The following is a 21295-nucleotide window of genomic DNA, read 5'->3' as shown; positions in this document are numbered from 1 at the left end:
TGTTCAGTCTCTCCTCGTGTTGTCACAGTTTTGGAGACAGCTCCAGTAATTTCTGACACTTGCCTGCAGCGCTGGCGGCTCTCCAGTTCTTGTGGCGATTCCACACCGCAAAGTGAGAGAGTAGCGAGCAATGGCCCAAAGAGAGAGAGAGAAAGAGAGAGAGAGGGAGAGAGATGGGGACTAGTCTTGCAGCAGTAATTGGTCAGGAAGTGGGCTGCTTGGATGTGCGAGCTCTTCTCTCCCTGACTCTCCCCCTCCCCTCCCAGTGGGCTGTCAGTTCCGTTGCTTCCATCTGTCCTCCCCACCTCCCCCCACCTTGCTCTCTCAGTGTCTCTCTTTCTCTCTGAACTGACCTCATACTGTAGAGGTGTGGACCGGGCCGCCTTGACACCAGCCTGTACCTACCCCTCAGAATCAGGCAGCGTTTAGAAACAATGTGAAACTTTTTTTGCCATGGATCTAACCTGTGAAAGGATACTGGGATACCAGCAGCTGAAGAAAGGCTAAATCGTGGGAATGGTCTCTGTAAGGTGAGTGACAGGTTGTTGAACTGCTTAGAAATGATTGTAAATGGGGCTTTTACGTCAGTGTGTCTGCTCTCACAGAGCAGACATTACTCTGTTTTCCTTCTTAAAATGCCAGGTCTTTATTTAATCATAATTACAGAGGTTGTTTCCACCAAACCCACTCCGACCAGCAATTATTCAGCCCACAGGTTCAATTTAGCATGACTCTAATGGCACCTTTGCCCACTTGTCTAATTAGACAGCATGGCAGCTTGCTGTAGTTTCTATCCGCCAGATATGTGGCAGCACTTTGTGTATCTGAGAAGATGAGCAACATGTAAATAGCACTTACATCTGATTTTACAGCACACTTAGGGCAGTTTAAACATTTTTTTCGTCTGATATTTAGAGCTTGGTTTTAACATAGGCGTAAGTTTGTTGTGAGGTTTTAATACAGATTGTGTGTGTGTGTGTGTGTGTGCCCACATGTGTGTGTTCTCCTTTGTGGTGTGTCCTCATTTGAGGAGCCCTAACTGGAGCACCCTGCTTCTGAGGGACACATATTTGCAGTCACTTCAATGCTTAACTGGTTACTGCTCAGACTGGGTATATTTTGGGTTTAAGGTCTCTCTAAAAAAGGCGATCTTGTTCTCATTAATATGACCTGATAAGATCCAATTTGTTGAAATTAATAGTAGACTGATGAGAACATGTTTAAAGAAGATCTGTATTCACTGTGTTTGGACTTTATAGCACATTTTTATCTTCTAGTATAACACATACATGTATTTAGGAAATACATTGTACTGTTTATATTGTGTGTTTTGGATGTCATGTGTTTCCCTAATGGGAGAAAAGTCCCTCTGTCTGCTCTCCTTTCCTGAAGCAGGACCCCCGTCCTGCATTTTAATCTAAGGCCAAACACAGCTTCCTCCATATATCCGCCACACATGCTCACGCACTCACACTCACACACTATTAGCCTCTCACACTACACTTATTTTTCAGCGCTACAAAACACAGAATGTAAAAGAAAATATCAAATGCTATAATTCCTGTAAGCTGCTCTCTCCCCCATCTGCCTCTCTTCATGTGAATACCAACTCATTGCATAGTTGACTTTATCTCCTATCATAAATGCTTTTCCTGGGTACGGCCCTGGTGCCACCAGGCTCTATCATTAGCTGCGGCTGTCGCTGCTGACGGTGTTGTTGTTGACGTAGCAGCTGTAGTTATTTCTGTCGCTGTTGTTGTTTAGTCTGCTGGAATGGCGAAGAGGCTCCTGGTTTTCCTGGTGTTCTGCATGCCTTCAGGTTCTCTGGCCAAACTTTTTGAAGGGATTCCTGCTCTTGTGTAGGCTCTAACTTAGAATTCTGGCCGACAAGAGGCAGAAATTCCTGGACATGTCCTGGCACTGCTAACGGACTGCTGCGGCCTGAGGGAATACCATTCAGGAAACAGACTCATAAATGTGGAAAACTCAATAAAAGTATTAAATAGGATTTCAGAGTGTACTCTGTTGGTGTTATGAATTATTTACTGCTAATGTAAGATGCTGCTCGTCGGTTCTTGTTGGTCAGAGATCTGCTTATAATTTATGGACTCTGAGGACAAACATGACAGGCAGGCCTTGTTGCTGCATGTGCTGCACTATACATCACTAACATCAAACAGCACAGTCTGATATATAGATGGTAACACCTTGAATGTCACTCACTGGCAGGTGAATGTATTGCTTGGCTTCAGTTCTTAACGCCTTGTTAATACGTGTAAACAAAGCTAAATTCTGTCCAGCTGAGGCTAGCTGCCATTGCACAGGCTCTGCATTGATTAAATAAAAAACAAATAGACTTATATATGGAATCTAGAGAACTTTATTTGTGGCAAAACCTTCTAGCAGCAGACGTGCATGTCAGGTAATGTCAATATATGGAGATAACAATGACGTTGCTGCTTGTTTCTTTCATTTCCTACCATGAGTCAACATATTTAAACCATGACTATACTCAACTCTGACCACATGTTTATTAATAATCAAACAAGAGAGTGATGATGGTATCCTGCCAAAAGTGGGGGTTAATGACAGCAAAAAAAGTAATCTGATTGGTTGGACCTAGCCTGATAGAAAAGATGCTTTATTCAAACATCTGTCAAGTATTTTTGTATGCTCTGGCCCTTTTCACACTGCTTCTAAGATGTTAAAGAACCAGGTTCAAGTGTCAGGTTAAGTAGGAGCCTCCTTCTGCCAACTTTACAAGAGGGCGTTTTTTCAGACACATGTGGAACTGTTGTCATTCATTTCCCAGCAATGTTTCATAACCAAAAAGGCTGGAAATGCTATCACATATCACTATATGCTATAAACCTCATAGCCAAACCGTTTGGTTGGCTATGAAAGGGTTAATGAAGTGCTCAGGCGGCAAGAACAAAAAGCTTTAAGCGCTGGTGACACTTAAAGAATCTGTGTGAGGAGAAAGAAGTGTGTGTGTGCCGATGATCCATCTAAGCAATGACAAAGACAGACAGGGGCACAGAGGGAGGGGGAAACTGTATATGAATGACCCCTCCACCCACAAACTCCAGTCATTAGTCACAGTCTCTCCCACTCTCCCAGTCTATTTTTCCTGTATATTCTAAGTTTACTCTTCTGTGTTACCACAGAAACACACAGACTTCACTTTAAACTGCGGACAGCTGAGAAAATGAAGCTGTCAGGCTGTCTGAGCTGAAGATGGGACATGACACACACACACGCTACCCGCTGCAATAACAACCATCAAATTAGTTCTCCACCTCTCTCCGCCTGCGGTCGTCCTCCTTCCAGGACGTGCTAAAGTGGCTGGGGACAGTTTTTATTTCTGATCAAACACAAATTAAAACATTTTCAAGAGGTCTTTAAGTCTTCAGTTTACAATGCTGTTGAAAAGCAAATGATTGTGTGTATGTGTGTGTGCCCGTAAAAGCTGAAAAGAGTGTGTATGAACCCTGTGCCCTCCGCCACTGTTTGCACTGCCCAAGTGTTATGAGGAATGGAGTGGTTTATTGACAATAAGCATTTTCTTCCTTCTTCCCCTCCCTTCGTCTCTTGGTCTCTCTCTCACTCACTGTCTTTCCCACTTGGAGATGAATGCCTTGCTGTCGTCATAGTGACCAGCACACTGGCCCCCGATCATCTTGGCAACCTTACAAACCATCAATTCTGACTGCGGATGCATGAAGGGAGTTTGGGAGAGTGTTTGTCTCTGTGTTGGGTCTTGAACTTTTACTGCCTTGTTATTAGCTTGTTGATAGCCTTGAGAAGGGGAAAGGCCTGTTGGGAAATCACTGAGCAGAGAAGGATGACATAGGGAAGGGAAGTGACACTGGAGCAGAGCCGAGTGAGGGCGGATAACCAACTCAGATAATCATTAGAACATTTCAGCAGTGTTGAATGTTCATTTACATGTATAATTCTAAGGTTGGTCTCCTGATATTAGCTCCAGTAAGTCTTTTCATTAATAAGGGCATGGACATAGGGAGAAAAAATTATGACATCATCACTTTCAAAATGGTGGCTGTTGATCGTCTTCATGTTGGGCAAGAGGCAGCAGCCTGATGGTGAACAGGACGTGTGTTTGGTTCTAATCATCATTCCTGCATGGAGACATGGAGACAGGAACACCACAGACTATATTTACTTCAAAAGAAATTACAAAATTATGTAAACACTTAAACTATGTGTGCACGTAAAAAGAGCTGTGTTACTCATGTCCTTCTACCTCAGCCTGCAAATGCATTCCTTGTGGAATGAAGGCATTCAGTCAGGATTTGTCCTTCCAGCACCTTTAGAAGAAGAATTTACACTGTGTGGTTTCAACATAAACTTTAAAGACAGCTGCTTCCAGTAAACATCAGTAAACACGTGAATAAAAAGACTGCTTGACAGAAGATATATCCCTAATAGTCAGATTCTTCTTTAAAGCAAATATATTTGTTTTTATGCTGATGGCCAGATACTACTACTGCTACTTAGCCACACCATCTCTCCTTTGATCCACCTTTTAAAGCTCCATGCGTCTCATACATTGACTCTCCATCAATAGTTGTATTTCTGTGGTTGACATCCTGCAGGTAGTGGAGCACTGTGGTGGCTGTAGGAGCGTTCAGGGGTCATCAGATAAGACGGACTGTTGCTGTAGGTTTCTGTCATCAACAGGTTGTGCTTGGGTGAACCGAGGATTTCAGATGCTCCCTCTGTGTGTTTGCCAAGCTGGAGGTGCTCATTATAATGCTGTGTGTGTGTGAGAGGGGGGGAGTGGCAGGTGAACAGTTAGGATTCACAGTGGAGGTGTAGGGTCTTCATGGGTCAGCGCACCGGCAGACCATTAGAAAGAGGGGTTGTGTTTCTTGGGGTCTGCTCCGTATGCGTGCAGTCCAGGGGGTCTCTGTTTTTGTATTGATGTGAAGGAAGGGGGGACCCCATGCTGCTGGGACCAGTCATTGTCTTTAAAGAGGGACGACAAATAGTTGTACACATTGGTTTCAGTGTGTGAGACTGAGGGTCCATTGTCTCACATGTGTCTTTCTGACGGGACACAGAGTTATACTGTGAAGTTATACATGGTCTGGCACAGCAGTCTGGGTATGTTGACAACAATGTTGTGTCTGGTGATCAATCTGAAAGGTCTGAAGCTGGAAGTTGTTTTGTTTTTGGCAGCAAAGATGACACAAAGGTGGGCAGTGAGAAAAACAGCTTCAGAAAAACAAAACTTAACAGCAGGTGAAAACAAAACAACTTGTGGTGTCAGGGGGCTACAACCTCAGCCAAGTCACAGTCACCAATGCTGCATGATCCGCCATCATTCCCCACCCACTTCCTTACTCAGGCTGTTGCAACTTTATTGGTTTCATATTCTGATGATGTCAGGCAATACTTCAATTATTATCTATAGGACCCACCCCAGCTTCTAAATACCACACACGTCCACATGCTTTTAAAACATTTTAATAAATAAAACCTTCAAATCCTGATCCAATCGAGTCATCCCATGAAGCACAATCTGTTGAAAGGTGCTACATCACGTGATTTTGAGTGAATGTGAAGCTTGGATGCACACATTTATAAATTTGAGTTTATACATTAAATTGATTTAAATGTGCCCCCTCAAGAGGTTTATCAGGCACAGCCAGCTGGGCAGGGACACTGGGGGCTGACCCAGGACTATCTACCAGCTGGACGAGCAAGTGGCCGGGGACCCCCCCCCCCTCCGGAGGAGAAATTTGAAGTAGAGTTTGGGGTAATGGTTTGAAGAATAGAAGATGAAGTGATGAAGTATTAAAAAACTCTTCATGTTATCCCAACTCAAAGTTTTTTTTAAAGGTCCTAGAAAACTGATGATTTTAATCAACTAATTTTTTTATTTAAAATTGATCATTGTTCAGCAAATGTTGCTAATACTTGTTTCTCTTAATTCTTAAAAATGACATCCTTGTCCATATTCCCTACCTCATTGAGTCCAGCCTTTCTCTAATCTGGGACACAATGAGCAGTTCAGTGTCTCACAGTGGACGAGGAGCCTTTGTGTGAGCCGGCTCGCGGCCTATTGATCAGCAGTAACCCCCTCTCTATCTTGTAAAGTGCGTGTATGTGTGTGATCTCTGGAGCTGTGTGCTAACAGCAGCAGTTCAGCTGCCTGCTGAGCATGCAGGAGACACACACAAAAAAGGTGTCGCCTGGCCTACAAAAAGTTACAGACCAAGTTAAAAGTTTGATTCTGGAGTAGAAGAGTGAGAAATAAAGCAGGGTATAAAAAAAAGATAAAAGAGGGGAAAGAAAGAGGAGAGGAGGCACTTCATGTGGAACTCCCGGCTCCTTGTAATTTGCTGTGGGAGGGAGAGGGAGGAGGAGTCAGGGGGAGGGGAATACCCAGCAGGGAGGGAGCAGCAGAGAGCAGAGGCCATTCACTCTGACACACACACTCACATGCAGACACACACATGAACACAGACACACACACATGCACATACTGGATGTGTTGGGGAGGGAGAGAGGCATTCAGAGAGAGAGGCAGGCTGAGGAGATCCTCAGATGTGAGAGAAAGAAAAGAGAGTGAGCAGGAGAAAACACAGCCTCAGAGTGTGTGTTTTGGAGGAGCCCATAGCTCTAAGGATCCACAATGACTGGGAAAATTTGGGAAATCTAAGAGGATTTTTTGAAGGCTTTGTTGGGAATGCTGTTTGGAATACATTGGATATGTGACCATCTCTGGAAATCCTGTTTTCTTTTAAACCTGCTCACTTTTTAAAAAGTCTTTTGCTTACATTTCTGCTGAGGGGGAGCTGCCAAGCCACAATGCCTACAGGTAAGCAGGAGCTGTTCAAGTTAATATATTCCCAGCATGTACAAATTACAGACACAGGTTTTCCCAGAGGTGCAGAGATTCTGTGATGTGGTGGGACTGGATATTGCTGTCAGAGGTGCTGCATGTCTACACCTCTCTTCAAAGAGGTTAAAGTATATTTGTGTAAAAAAAGGTTTGTGTGTGCAGGACACACTCAACACAAAAAGTTCTGAAGTGACACACATCCGATAGAAACACATTGTTAATAATGCTGTTGGTCTTGTCCGGTCTTTTGTGTAGTGTGTGTGATATTTTTTCCTCAGCTGACAGCGGTGTGTGAAGTGCCTTTGCAGCGTCCGTCTCTCGGCACCGCTGTTGTATGAACAGCACCTTCTGCTTGTTTTCTCACCCCTGCTGCTGAATAGGGTGCGTTTGCTTTCTCGCAGACGTTGTGGGTTAAATTCATGGTGGTGCTGAGATGATGGTGCACACTGCCTCTGCTGTTGTTTTACAGTTCTGGCAGTTAAACCTTTTACTTTGTTGGCTGGCTACAGATATAATCCAGATAATATAATCACTGGTGCTGAAAACTAGTTAACTTTAGGTGTTTGTCTGTTGTTGGAAAACACATTTCCTCCTGAAACTAAAATAGAGATTCTTGTTTTGATCTCTTGAGTTAAGCCAACACTTGTGTCAGTTTCCCCTGAGCGAAGGTTTGCCTGACTGTTGAGATGCCATTCTGCAGCCTGTGACCCAAATTAGAGCCTTGAGGGCAGCAGTTGTGGGGTAGCTACAAATGGGGATGGCAGCAAGAAGAGAAGAGAAGAGGGGGGAATAATTACTGTTTCGAGCAAACCCTTTGGTTCAGAGGTGTGGGAGACAATGGACCCCTCCGTCCACCTCCTCCTCCCACCCTGCTGGTTTAGTCCTCTGGGAGGATATCTGCCCCCCCATCCTGAGACTCACATGCACAGAACTGCAGCTCCCACTTTGGGTGCATGCGGGCACATCCCTTTGGAGCAATATCAACAAATCAATAGTTTTTCTAATCTTCATAATGTGCCTCTAATGTGTGTAAGGGTGGATACCAAGAGTTCTGTGGTTGGATGAAATGTAGTCAGGTCAGAGAATGAGGTTAGCGTGTCACACTCAGAGGGAGGGCGAGGGTGTGTGCAGCAAACGGGTCGCATGGGTGTCCCACGGGCGGGTGCAAGACTGCGTGTATGTCCGAAAATAGGGGACAGCTTGCGGTCGGATGCTTTTCCCACAGCTACACACCTCTTTGGCTGTCAGCTAAAAGTGTGCTGCACATTCTTCACACTGTCAATAACAAACTTGGATTCAGTCTCATAACCACAGCCAGCTGTTAATCTGTGTGCATGATGTGGATTTTACTTTTACTTTATTATGTGAAAGAAGCCATTTGTGAGTAATTAGCCTACCAGCTGCATGCGTGTGTGTTTACTTTGAGCATGTTTTGTGAGGCTGTGAAAGCTCAGGAGTGTGTTAAATCACACATTAACTTCAAACTCCGGTCTTCACCAGCCGTGACATGTGTTTAGCTGTTTGCTTACTTTTTATCTCCTTCCTCTGAAAACATCTGCATTATAACGTCTGTGCGCTCTCCCACCTCTGCCCCCTCTCTTTATCCGCTCCTTCTTGCCACGTTTGTTTGACTTCACTGTGAAATTCAGACCGACACTTTAAGGCCCTTAGTGTCAGTTGAAATCAAGGCTGTATCTCTATCAGAAACAGACTGACCTTAAGGAGAAGTGGCAGCAAGTGTCTCTGCAGAGAAAGCGAGATAGAAAAAAAAAACATATTAAGGTAAAAGGAGCAGGTGGATTGCTTTGAGAAATGTGAGGGGTTAAAGTGCTACAAAAGGCAGAATTCAAAATGAGACAAAGCGAGTGGGAAATGGAAAAGAGAGAAAAAGCAAGGGAGTGGGTGGTGTTCGACCTCTGGCCTTTCTTCTCATCTTTTCATCCTACTTTCATTCCTCTGGGATCTCTCCTCCACATTTCTCAGTCTCACACAGTCGCACATGTCCCTTCGCTCTCTAATGTGTTCGCAAAGACGATGCCAAAGCGAACACAAAGGAGCAAGTGGGCCTCTTAAGTGTTTTCACTTCTGTTCTGTATTTGCAGAAAAACAATGCATTCTCACTCAGATCACAACACTTAGATTATCAGTGCTGTTGTGTGACTGCAACAAGCTGCATGGCATTGAAGTAGGTTACCATCTGGTACAAAGGATAAACAAAAACACGCACAGACAAACAACTTGTGTGCTCAAAAAGAATGTCTAATTGTGAAGCTTTTGTAATATTTCTATTAGATACAACATGGCAACAGCACAGCTGCACTCCGACAGTGCCACACCTGGACAGATGAGGCAGGCATGGTGGAGGATACAGTGTGTGAAGTATCTAAATGATACCATGGTCCATTTGGCTCCTTTCCTTGTCTTGCTAGCCAGGCCAGAGCTAACACATCATTATTAATGGTTCAATCAGGAATGTTTGGTTAACACAGATGAAATCTGATTCGTTAATTGATGTTGCTGAAATCTGAACACATGTGCTTCAAATAAAAGTACGAGCCCCGGTGGTCTGCAGCCATACAGTGTGCAGGCTGGTCAGTGTGTATTTTTACATAGTAAAGTATATGCTTAGAGAGGCATAGGAATGTCCTGCAGAGCTCATAGTGAGCTTGGTGCTGATACTTTATGACCTGCCAAACACTTTCTGAGAATGAATGCATAATGGAAGAAGGGAGGAGAAGAATGACAGGAAGGTAGACTGGAAGATGGTGATAAGAATGTTGTTGCAGTGAATTGACATTAATGAGTGTGAAAAAGAAGAAAAGCCGATGGAAAGAATACAGAAAGGACAGTTACTTAGTTATTATGTCCTGTAGGTGCTCCCTCTCTTGCACAGCCCAGAGTTAGCCAAACCATAAGGGTATTCTCCAAGGTCAATTTCTGTATGAAATCCCCTTGTTGATATATATATATGGATTTTATTGCTGAGGGATACTCCCTGGAAGTCACTTGTTGGCTTTGCTTCTGGAACCACCGCATTGTCCGTTTATTACTTCTGTTCAAACCCAGTGTTTAGGGATACCACTCAGCTTAAAATAAACACTGCTAATTGTTTTGTAGCCAACATCTGCACATGACATAATACTTTGAAATATCTTAAACTCCTGTTTACATAGGGATCCTCACATGCCCATTACAAAGCACTTACAGGGCTGCTTGAGCTACTTGTGAGGCTCATCGTGGCTGTGAAGAGATGAGGGTGCTCACAGCTGTTTGCTGACCACTCCACAGCAAAGAGCACTTCAGGTGACCATAAAGTGTGCGAGTCAAGTGGACCGGTTAAGTGTAGCATGAGTCATTAGACCTGGCTGAACTGATAGTGAGGCTGGTTGGAGTGACTTCACTTGTCATTTTTTTGAGTGGACCCTGTGATAGACTGACGACCTGTCCAAGGTGTACGGCGCCTCTCGCCCATCAACAGCTGGGATAGGCTACAGCTCCACCTGACCCTGTAGTATAGTAAAAAATGGATGGATGGACCTTTAGTGTTATGAAGGAAACAGTGAGTGAAGAGAATGCATGCATACTATTTATTTAGTAGAACTTGTAACCAATAGAATAAAAGCATAAAATATGCTCCCAGGATAAGTAGGCAGAGGAATCCATCCTCATGCTAACATGGTTTTGGTCACATGACACATGACAACAATTTTCACTCAGTAGGCCTGATCTTATAATATTGATCATGTGATCCAACAATCAAAACACACGCATGCACACACAAAGTATTCTTATTCTAAAATTGAAGCAGAGGTTTACTGTGAAACACAACATGTGACTCACAGTATTTTTCCAGTGTTTTTGTTCTTTGTGTGTTTACTGTCTGCTCGGTTTTCAGTCTGTTTGCTTTCCCGATGCTGGACATATTAAACTTTGCTGAATAGTGAAGCGCCCCAGCTCTTTGTCTTTTTCAAGTTAAATGAAAGCCAGAGATTGAAGCCAGGTTGCTGAGACACTCACTGATTCACTCTCTCTCTCTCTCTCTCCTCTGGCTGGAGAAACAGCCCTTGCACACCATCCTAATCCTCACATGCACAGGCATTAAACATACACACACACACACAGGAGAAACAGTCCCAACCTGCATGCTTAGGACCATAATTAGAGATCATTTACAAGGATCAAGTTGAATATAATCTGGACAGGAGGTAACTAAAGCCTGGACATCTCTGCTCTCTGTTTGTGTATTAAAGAGGAGTGTGTGTGCGTGTGTGTGTGTGTGTGTGTGTGACAGAGAAAAGAGCCGGTTCACCCAGGAGACGGGCAGGGTGTGCCCCAAACATGAAGCTAGGAGGTGGGTAGGAGGGGCTGGGCAAACACAAGATGGGGCAATCTCTCTGTGATGTTTGGGTTTCACCACAAAGCTTTTCTGTATTTACTCTTCTGGTATGTTCGTGTGGGTCAGTTTGCACATGTGAGGACCATTATAATTATATCTTTGTGTGGAATATGCAAAGAGATATGATACATTACCTGCTGCGATAAAGAATTATATATTAAAGATCAGTAAGCAGTGTGTTGCGCATCAAAAAGCCAAGGCTGTCTGTGCATTGCAGAGTCTTCTCCTTTCTGAACTTTAATTAATAAGTGGGTCAGGTTTGGAAGTGCAAACATTCGAACGCACACACACACACACACACACACACACACACACATACAAAGTGAATCGGTTCCAACCTTGTCTGAGGAAAAAAAAAATCAGCTTCAATTCACGTCAGTTTTGGGACGCTCCAGTTCCTTCCTGCTTTTCTTGGCATGGGAGCAGAGCAGAATTAAAACTACAGAAAGCTGTCATGAAGTGTTTCAGGCGTGTCTCTCTGTTGCTGTTTGTGTAACACACTCTTATAGTAAAGACTTCAAGGTGCAATTATTACTCATTTTATTATCAATGGAGCTTTAGGGTTATTTTGCTCTGTCAGCCAGTTGTGCACCATTGGCTGATTTACTGTATATAAGCAAGTGTTAGGTAGATTCGGATTGGTCAGTTGCAGCATTCTGTTATCGGTAAGGGCACATGGTGATATTGACATGTGACTGGCAGGGATACTGCTACATGTTGTGGGCTGTTGACCTATACTCTTACCACATACGCTATAAGGGCTTTTAATTGAGTACAGTAGCTTGCAATATACACAGATCACCTGTAAATATGGCCGCTGAAAGGTTGTCATGGCACCTGTCAGTGGGTGGGATATAGTAGATTACAAGCAATTTTGACAAGTCCCAGATTGTGCCTCCTAGACAAATGGCTGTCCAAAACTGCAGCTCCAGGACTGCTGGCTGAATCTTGGACAAGGAAGTCACACATTCAAGTTAGCCTAATGCTTCTGGTTGTTTCTGCAAGAGGTTTTTCGCCCGTTCTTGCTCTCCAGTTGGCTAAACAAACCCAAAGAAGCAACATGCAGTCTCAGTTTTCTCACTGGGTATCGATGCAGGTGTACTTGCCAGAATCTAACCTGTGATCTTCTCATCACAGACCAGTCTAACTAGTGTGACGGCTGCTAAAGTGCTTTCAGAGTAGCCAAAAGACCTCCAAGGTGCCTATTTGAAAGGTGAGAGAGTGGGTATGTACCTGGATTCTTTGAGCTTGTTCTCAGTTTCACGTTTCATGTTTTTGAACCTGAACCTGTGATCTCTAATGCTTTGAAGTGAGAAGGGTTGAGGCTGCTGGCAGTGACAGAGCCACGCTGTCCTATGGGGCACTGCGATATCAGTGTTGCCATAACATGGGAACTGCCGGTTCACTGGTGCTCTCAGCTTTGATGATGAAGACTGGTGTCAGACTCCCACCGAGCTGGTATGAGGTACTCGGGTTGTATTCACCATGCTTCATCACTGTGTCTGTGAGGAAGACGGTGAGGGAATGCTTCTGTCTGATACTCTGCATGTGTGGTTTTACCTTAGCTGGACCTTGAGCTAATAATCATATCCTAACACATCTCTCCACTTACACAAGGTTGTGTGCTAGCTTGGCATTGGCTGAGAGCCAAATACACTCCTGTAGGTACACACACACACAGTCCATGGAAATAAGCTTTTCATTCATAACAGTCTGGAATGGTCTCAGTGTGTTATCAATCTCTCAAAAATGTCCACAAACACACACTTCTTCATCTATCGCATTAGTAGAGTGTAAGTCTTTCTGTCTTGTGTGTTTTCTTACGTGGTGGCCCTCATAAGGTGTTTGGTCAGTTAGACTGCGGCCAGCAGGAATGCTAGGAATTGGGCTGCTAAACAGATAGACACTGTAAGAACATGAAGGTGGTATTGTAAGTGTTAGAAGTTACATACAGGGAGTCTTTTTAGCACTGGTTTTAAAAGAGGAACGCACAGCGTCTGCGCCGGGCTGATGTGTGAATTTAATCTGAATGTTAACGGTCCTGTGTGACTATATGGCATCATTTAATCAGACACAACACAGTCTCACATCAGAATGTGTAGCTATGCTGTCCTATGCTCGCTTTTTCACCATGTGCTACAGCTAGAGCTAGTACAAAGCTGTCAGACATCTTCAGCTGGTCTTGGAGGAGGTGGTGTTAGTCATCATTTGCTTAGGTTTCAGCCTAAAAACTACTTTGTTAGATTTAGATAACAATGATGTTTTTGGTTCTTGTTGCCATGGTAAGAAGTTCTGCCACAGCTAAAATGTGATTCAGCTACTGAGAAGTGACAGTGCTGCATTCAGTCACTGCTTGGTTAGGTTTAGTTTTATTGTGAAAGTGTTAACTTTGGCAGAGTGGACTTCTTCACAATAAACTGCAACAGCTTTGTGCTTAACGTTTTTCCACTGTTTATTTCTACTATTTTTTACTCTTTTTTTCTGATTCATGGCAACAATTTGGTTTGGTTCGAGTATAAATGAAGATAAATAGTAAAAGAAGTCCTTGCTCGTGAAGTTTAAGAAAAACAAGTAGCAGACTTGCTGTGTATCGTACATGCAGCCTTATTTAGAACTACCACAACAATTGTGTTGACGTGACGAGTTGCTAATTATCTGAACCATTTGTTTTCAGCAATTATGCTAAGGCAGCATGATTTATATGACAAGAAAACTTCAACAGGCAGTCTTTGTTTGGGTTGCAATCAACCAACAACAATGCTGTAGTGAAGACGCGTTGCTACATATTAGCTGAGACAAAAGATTAAACACAAACAAGCAGGTTTTGTCTTAAACTATATTATTAAACAGCAAAATGGACCACAGTGGTTTATGTAACAAAAGCTCACAATCTACAGCTTTGGATGGGTCTCTGTCCTCTCTGTGCCTCCAAAGTAAACTGCAAACCAGCCCAATGCCACAAGCCATTTTCTACAAGCATTCCACCATTTCACCCACAATTCTGACCACTGACAATACACTGCAGCCAACTCTGAGCCATGAACATTTTCATTTTTACTAGACTCCATGGAGCCCGCCATGCCCTCCAAGCCAAATGGTTCACTGTAATAAATGATGAAGCCTGTGTGTGTGTGAGGTTTTATGCCACTGTTGCTCTGACTGTTGTAATTTGAATGCTGCTGACTGAGATTAATGAGAATCTCTATTCTTTACCCCTTCTCCCCTCTCTAGACGATTACAGCTACCTGCCTGATGCTCTGCCTCCTCTTCCTGAAGTCCCGGACTCTGGCTCAGTCCTGAGCTCCGCTGACATCCCAACCCGCTGCCTCCGCAACCCGGCCTTCCGCCATACATCCTCGCGTTACTGCTCTGCCCTCAGCATGGACTCCTCTCCTGACAGTACCGAAAGGCCCATCAGCTACAGCTCCACCTCTTCGTCCACCTCCTCCCGGGACAGCCACTGCTCGCTGGGCAGCCGCTCCACTCTCGTCGCCGCCCCTCATTGTAACCCAGTGACCTCTGACCGTGACTCTGGGGCGATTCGGTTGGAGCTGGTCCCTGCCAGGCAGCTGGGATGCGCGGAGGAAGACAACAGGAATGATGGAGGGATGGACACAGGGAGGGGGCAAGGAAGACAGGTCAGTGGGCAGACTGCGGTGGAGCATTCGGGACTGAAGCTGAGCCCAGAGGGAGAAGAGAGGACGAGTCAGGTGCAGGGACCCAGGACGTACGTGGACCGGGTGGTGCAGGAGATACTGGACACAGAGAGAACCTATGTGCAGGACCTGTGCAGCATTGTAGAGGTGAGGGAAAAAAATCCTGAAGGCAACATATGAAGAAAATTAGGAGCAGAGGGACCTCAAAGGTTTATTAGCACATCTGGCAGAACGTCAAATGCAGGGGAGAAATTTGCTTCTCAGATTTCACAGAAGACATGTGTGTGAAATTAACAATGTTCAAAAGATAAATAATATGGATTACAAAAAGTAATCAAAGTAAAAGTATCCTAAGTTCTTGGGATAGCATAATGAATAACCCTTTAGTGTTTCAATACATGTATTGAAACACATATACCCAGGACATTACTAAATGTGTCTGCCTGACCTCGCTCTTTTCAGGAAGCATCCAGAGCTTCATATCACCAGATAAGACATGTCCTTTAGGTGGTTTTTCCTCACACACGTGACACACACCTCTTCAATACAATAAGGTCACCTGTGCTTGCAGGCCGGGTTGGTTAAGTTACACGACACCAGTGCCTTTGTGCTGCATGCACAGGCACACACACACATTCTGCATCTGCATGTGCAGTCATTTTGTGAGGCTGGCTTTGAACTGCCACTGTACACATTGCCTCTAGTCGATGGCTTTGTTTAGGAATGGGTGTAGTGGATTGTATAGAAGGCTGCTCTTTTTTTTCTCCCTCTTTGTCCCTCTATTCAGTTCTTTTTCTTGTTATCTGTGAAACTTAAAAGTAATTGTGTTAAACAGTGTGGGACACGTGCAGTTTGAATTAGAGGACAAAAAGATAGCATGGAAATTTGAGCTGTGCTCATCTTTTCCCACATCTTCCTCCTTAGCAGGGCTTCCTCCCCCCTCTCTGCCCAGCGTGTGTGCGTGTGTGTTCGTTATGTGGGGTCAATAACTTCAGTAAGAAAATGGCAGCAGGAAGTTTGTATTCCCAAGAGATGAGATGAGTAGAAAGAGAAAAGTTTTAGTCATGTGGTTTTGCCTTGTCACAGCTGATCGATGTCCTCCCACTGCTCCTTCTGTGCCTTCTTCCATCAGGACGCAGAGGTGAGGAAATGGCACAGAGAGAGGAAAGTCAGAGGAGGGATTTAGCTCAGAGATAACAATGTCCTAAGTAGGTTAGAAAAACACTGAACAGAGCCTAGGAGCTGCACTTAATAACCCCTGCACTGCCGACCACCTATTGCCGTCGTTGAATCAGACCACCCAGCCCCAGACTAACCGCACTTACACGGCAAGAGAGCTAATTCTTCACCAGCACTTTGGAACAGACATATGCATTTAGCCTTTCCTCACCCCTTTAATGACAGTTCCAGTGAGTGCATCAAGGATGGATTGCACTGATTGTATTTGTATGAATAGGGCTTTTAACATGACAGTTTGTGTATAGTGAACTGCTGGTGGACGGCGCAGCATCTATTATCAGCACTGTCCTGTGTGAGCTGTCCTGCAGCCTCTGTTTCAATAATCCCTTTTCCCGTGCTGCTTCCTGCAGAGGAAGAGGGTGTGACGGCCTTAACACAAATATTTACCAAGACTCCCCAGGGCTCACCTGTGTTTCATCTGTCAGCAGCAGTGTTGTGATGTTTTCTCACATCGCAGGTTTTTTTTTTCTATCTGCTGTATGTCTGTTGATAAAGTTGTTCCTTCATTCTAGATCACATATTTCTATGTTTACACTGCTTGTAAAATACTTCATCATGCCTTGATATTTGACACTATTGCTCACATCAGCTGCAGTCATAGTATTGCAGATAAAAGAGAGCTCTCAGTGTCTGTTTGTGTGTTTGTGTGAGCGTTGTTTGGTATTTATTGGTTCTGCACGACCACCCTTCTTTTGGCTTGATCAGTGTGTGTAATGAGCCCCATCCATCATCCACAAACAGCATCAAAGACAAAGCTCTGATCTTTTCCTTCTCATCTTTCCACTCACAGATGTGGAGAGCATGACCGGCAGTTTGGAAAGAATCTGGCAGAAAAACTTGGTTGTTTGGACTGAAGTCTGGAGTAATAACTTCCAACTGACTAATGTTTGGTGTGTAGGAAAGGAGTGTGTGCTTGAGCAGGTTAATGGTTAACGCAGGATACTATCAAGTTTGTACATGTTATGTCTGATGCCTAGCAGGGAGTGAACCTTCAGGTGTGTGTGTGTTTATTGTTGAGCTCAGTGAGGCTTTGGCTGAATGTGAGGAGTGAACGGGTCAGGCCAGGTCAGCTCTTTGACCCTGCGACTAATAAAGCATCACCTTACCGCCAATAGGCAACAAAATATAAACATGACCTCCTGATGTGACCCCTGATGTAACCTGCCACCTGCCCGTAAGCTGAATTTCCATTTCTTTCTGCCCAAATGTTGGCCTCTGAAGCCTTCCAGGTCGTTTTGTCTCTCTGTTTCCCTCCCTTCACCTGTTCAAACACAGTTTACTGGATGGCCACTCGGGCTCAGCTATTATAACAGCATTGGTAATAATAATGGATAAATACAACAATAAAACTGAAACTGAAGCAGCAGACTGGAAAATCAGCCAAACGAACCCCTCCCTTTGCTTTGGTGCCTTAAAAACACAAAAGCATTGTGCATTGAAATGATCAGTGGGTGTGTTTGTGCAGCTTGTCAGTGTTGTAATGTCTTTAAAAATCATCAGCACGCTGCGTTCTCCTCCCAGAAAAAAATAGTGTTTGTGTTTGTACGTGCATTGTGTTCTTCCTGTTTAACTGTTTTTCAGGATTAGTAGCCTGCAGGAACAGATACTATCAGAGCTTAACTCGCCTGCAAGTGAGACAGACAAGCAGGAGACAGTCTGTGGAAAGCAGCTGAGAGACAGACTGTTTCCATTAGTGCTCATTATATTATGCATTATGATAAAAAATCCAAATGTCTCAATTGCAGCATAACAAATCAAAAAACAGCCCACACAGAACAACACATGAATGTTCTTCTGGTCTGCCTCTGGTTGGTGTTCAGTGACAGTCTTATCAGCTCTCATCACTAACGGCAGAGATGGAAGCACTGATAAGAGGCACAGTGTAAATCAGACCACCATTTAATTGAAATTAAAGCAGCTGAATAACAAGTGAATTTAATCTGCCTCTAGACTGAACTATTGTGAGCTGAGCTGGAAGGCAAAGTTTACAAGCCAAAGCAAAGGAATTGCAGACATAAGCATCCAAAATGAGTTTCCTCCATGTGGCTGGGCCCAGCATTAGAGATAGGATGAGGAAGCTTGGATATCTGCAGAAACAAGGAGGTAGTTTGGGTGGTAGTAGCATCCGATTGGAATTCCTACCCCTGGAAGTATGGTGGTGCTGGAGGGGTTTCTGAACTCCAGATCTGCAATAGATCCAGTGATATTAGAAATGCTGCTCATGTCAGCCAGCAGTCAGGGTGTCCTCTATTGAACCCTTTCATAGCGAAAATAACATATTGTCAGCATAAAGATTACTGACAGAGACTGAATATGTGATTCTCTGCTGTCTGGCCACAATGGTGACAAGCAGATCTAATGGGGTTTTACAGTGTATCTATAACTCTTTAGCTACAAGTTCCATCACCTGACCTCCCTCCCTTTCTCTCTGCAGGACTACTTGGAGTGTATCAGCAATCAGTCTCGGCTGGCCCTGAGCTCAGAGGATAGAAACTCACTGTTTGGCAACATCCAGGACATCTACCACTTTAACAGGTACAGAGATGTAATTTGGACTATTATATATAGATATATAAGGGGAGGAGCTACTTCAAACTTGACTTTGACTGAGATGATTGACATCAGCTCTTCCTACCAAACCTTTATATTTAGAAATACACAGACAGACTCGTCTTCACAAACAATAACCACCTGTTGAGTTCTGAGAAGGGCGTTGTTGCAGCAGTCAGGTGTGTGTGTGTGTGAGTATATAATCAGCCATCGTCTGCATATTTGTGTGTGTGAGAGAGTTCAAACATGATGGCTAGTTCAGCATTCAGCCATGGTGGTCTGGAGACACAAACATTCTCTCCCACCTATTCATTTCTCAGCTGCCGCACACAGACAAGCTGGCCAGTAAAAAGGAAGCATAAAAGCAGTTTAAAGCGGTCGCAGTGACCTCATGCTTCAGCCATGAAACAATAACTTCAGCAGTGACTGTTTCTTTTTTATTTTCCACAGTGTGCATTTACATAGTTACACACACAGGAGCTGGCTGATTGAATTCATGGAAGTTTCTTATTTGTTTAGCATCAAATGACCTACGACCTAATTTTTGTACCCAGGGTAACTCTTACTCCTGGGGTTCATTTTAATTGTTTAGGACAATAAATTACTGGAGAGTCACTTGTGTGTGTTGGGAAACCATAGAAATGAGGTACTCACATTTTTATAACATCTGTAAACTTTGGGTTTGTTTCAGGGATCTTCTTCATCATCTCGAGAAGTGCAACGCAGACCCTGTAGCCATCGCAGAGTGCTTTGTATCCAAGGTAAAGATGGATCCCCTCCCTCACTTCACTTTTTATCTTCAGCTGCAGTGTAATCATTTGAGAAACTTGTTCACACTGCTCATCAAGCGTAGGCTTTGAGCACCATGAGCGGAGTGCTCTTTTCTTCTCCTATATTAGAAAGAAGGCAGAAATCTTACACTAAAACAGATTACAAAGATGACGCTGCATCTTAGAAAGTTTATAGATGTTAGTTGCATTATATTTGAGGTGGAAATGTGTGCTGTAACAGCTAAACAGAGAGCAACTCAGCTGGAATTTTAAGCACAGTCCAAATATGTAATCACCTGTTTACTGGAGGGGCATAATAATAGTGCTCCATCAAGAAATACTAGACTCAGCAACTTCAACCGGCCCTTGTGTTGTAGCTTTTATCCTCCTCCTCCTCCTCCTCCTCCTCTTCATCCATCCATGCCCCACAAAGTGATTGCATGATTATGTCCCATGATAACATGCTGCATTCCTCTTCTTCCTCTCAAACACTTTACATTCCCCCTCTGCCCTTGTGCAATTACACCCAATCCCACAGAGCAACTGCCTGACCATGTAAAAAAAAAAAAAAAGGCGCAGTCAGCTTCATAGACTCCCTAAATACAGCAGCTGTTGTTGAGACAAGGTGGTTTTATGGCAGCCCACATCACCACTTTGCATAATTAACGGAGATCCATAAACAAGCCAGCATGACAACATCCTGTGAGCGACTGATTAATGTTACAAAAAAAACAGTAAACTGTCAGGCACATTGTTAAAGTGTTGGTTGGGTGATGATATTTCGGTGTCAGATAATCAGGCCTGCTGATTTTCTGCAACAGTGATCATAAAAACAGCGGCAGAGCGTCCGTATGGTTTTTACTGTGTGGTTTGGCTGGGAGTCTAAATGGGTTGGAGCCAGCTGAGAGCGAGGCTCCGCCCTCACCAATCCTGCCTGGAGATTTAGCCTTCTGATAACTTCTCTCTGATGTCACAGCTTGCATCATACATACATTTGTCAAGCTTTAGATTTATCAGCACAACTCATGGTTATATGTTTAAATGCTTCTTATAACAAACCTGTCATTGTTACATATGTATATATATCATCATATAACTTTCACATTCTATTATGGCCATATGTTCACAGTTTAGTTGACTGATAACATTCTCCTAATATTTGTGTGTCTGAATCTCGTGTCTGTAGCATGTATGTGCTGCCTGCATACAGCCTGCTTTAAGCTTGAATTAGAGAGTACTTGTTACAGCGTCAGCTCGGAGGGGTCAGGAGGAGTCAGAGCAGCACCTGGAAATATTTAGTCGCCAGTGGCCATCGGGCTTCCTTTACATTTAGACACCACAATAAGAGCTGCTTTTGCATGTGTGTGTGTGTTTGTATATGTGTAGGTGTGTGTGCATTTCACAGGGTGGCTTCTGGTAAGAGTGGTTACATTTCTTTGAATTGCAGAAGGTTAGTCATGGTTGCTGCAGTAAGAGTCAGAAAACCACAAAACTTCCCTTACGTGAAATATAACACACACACACACGCACACACATGCTGCTAATGCTTCTCTAGTCAGTAGCCAGGAATGACGACCCTGTGCAGTGTGTAAAGAAGAGACAGCTCTAGCTGTAAATCTGCCTCTCAGATAATTGGCGCTCTATCTTCATGTTCTCCTGTATGATTAAAGCCTTTCTGTGTTATGTGTTGAGTAAGCCTTTAAAGCATTTTATGGGCCGCTACTTGCTGACTGAGCAAAATTAGTCCTTTTTTTTCCTGCTCCTATTGATTTACTAGAAGGCTCGGTGTTGTCTGATGACGCACTGTGACCAG

At 43.9% G+C, this 21295-nt stretch overlaps 1 protein-coding gene across 2 annotated transcripts in view; it reads left to right on the top strand.

Annotated features, from left to right (window-relative positions):
* Positions 1–354: 354 nt before the first annotated feature.
* Positions 355–21295, top strand: part of LOC114428574 (pleckstrin homology domain-containing family G member 1) — a 32441-nt gene continuing 11500 nt past the window's right edge. Inside the window, exons 1-4 of one of the 2 annotated variants that reach the window (XM_028397120.1) lie at positions 355–530; positions 14499–15070; positions 18597–18697; positions 19404–19473. In XM_028397120.1, the coding sequence (XP_028252921.1) occupies positions 14648–15070; positions 18597–18697; positions 19404–19473 (594 nt within the window). In that variant the 5' untranslated portion in view covers positions 355–530; positions 14499–14647. Of the gene's footprint in view, positions 531–6837; positions 6848–14498; positions 15071–18596; positions 18698–19403; positions 19474–21295 lie in introns of those variants that run through there. The other variant, XM_028397119.1, reaches the window with a different exon arrangement.

This window comes from Parambassis ranga, chromosome 24 (assembly GCF_900634625.1).
Source record: "Parambassis ranga chromosome 24, fParRan2.1, whole genome shotgun sequence".
NCBI classification, from domain to species: Eukaryota; Metazoa; Chordata; class Actinopteri; family Ambassidae; genus Parambassis; species Parambassis ranga.
This window is presented reverse-complemented; position numbering and strand designations above follow the sequence as displayed.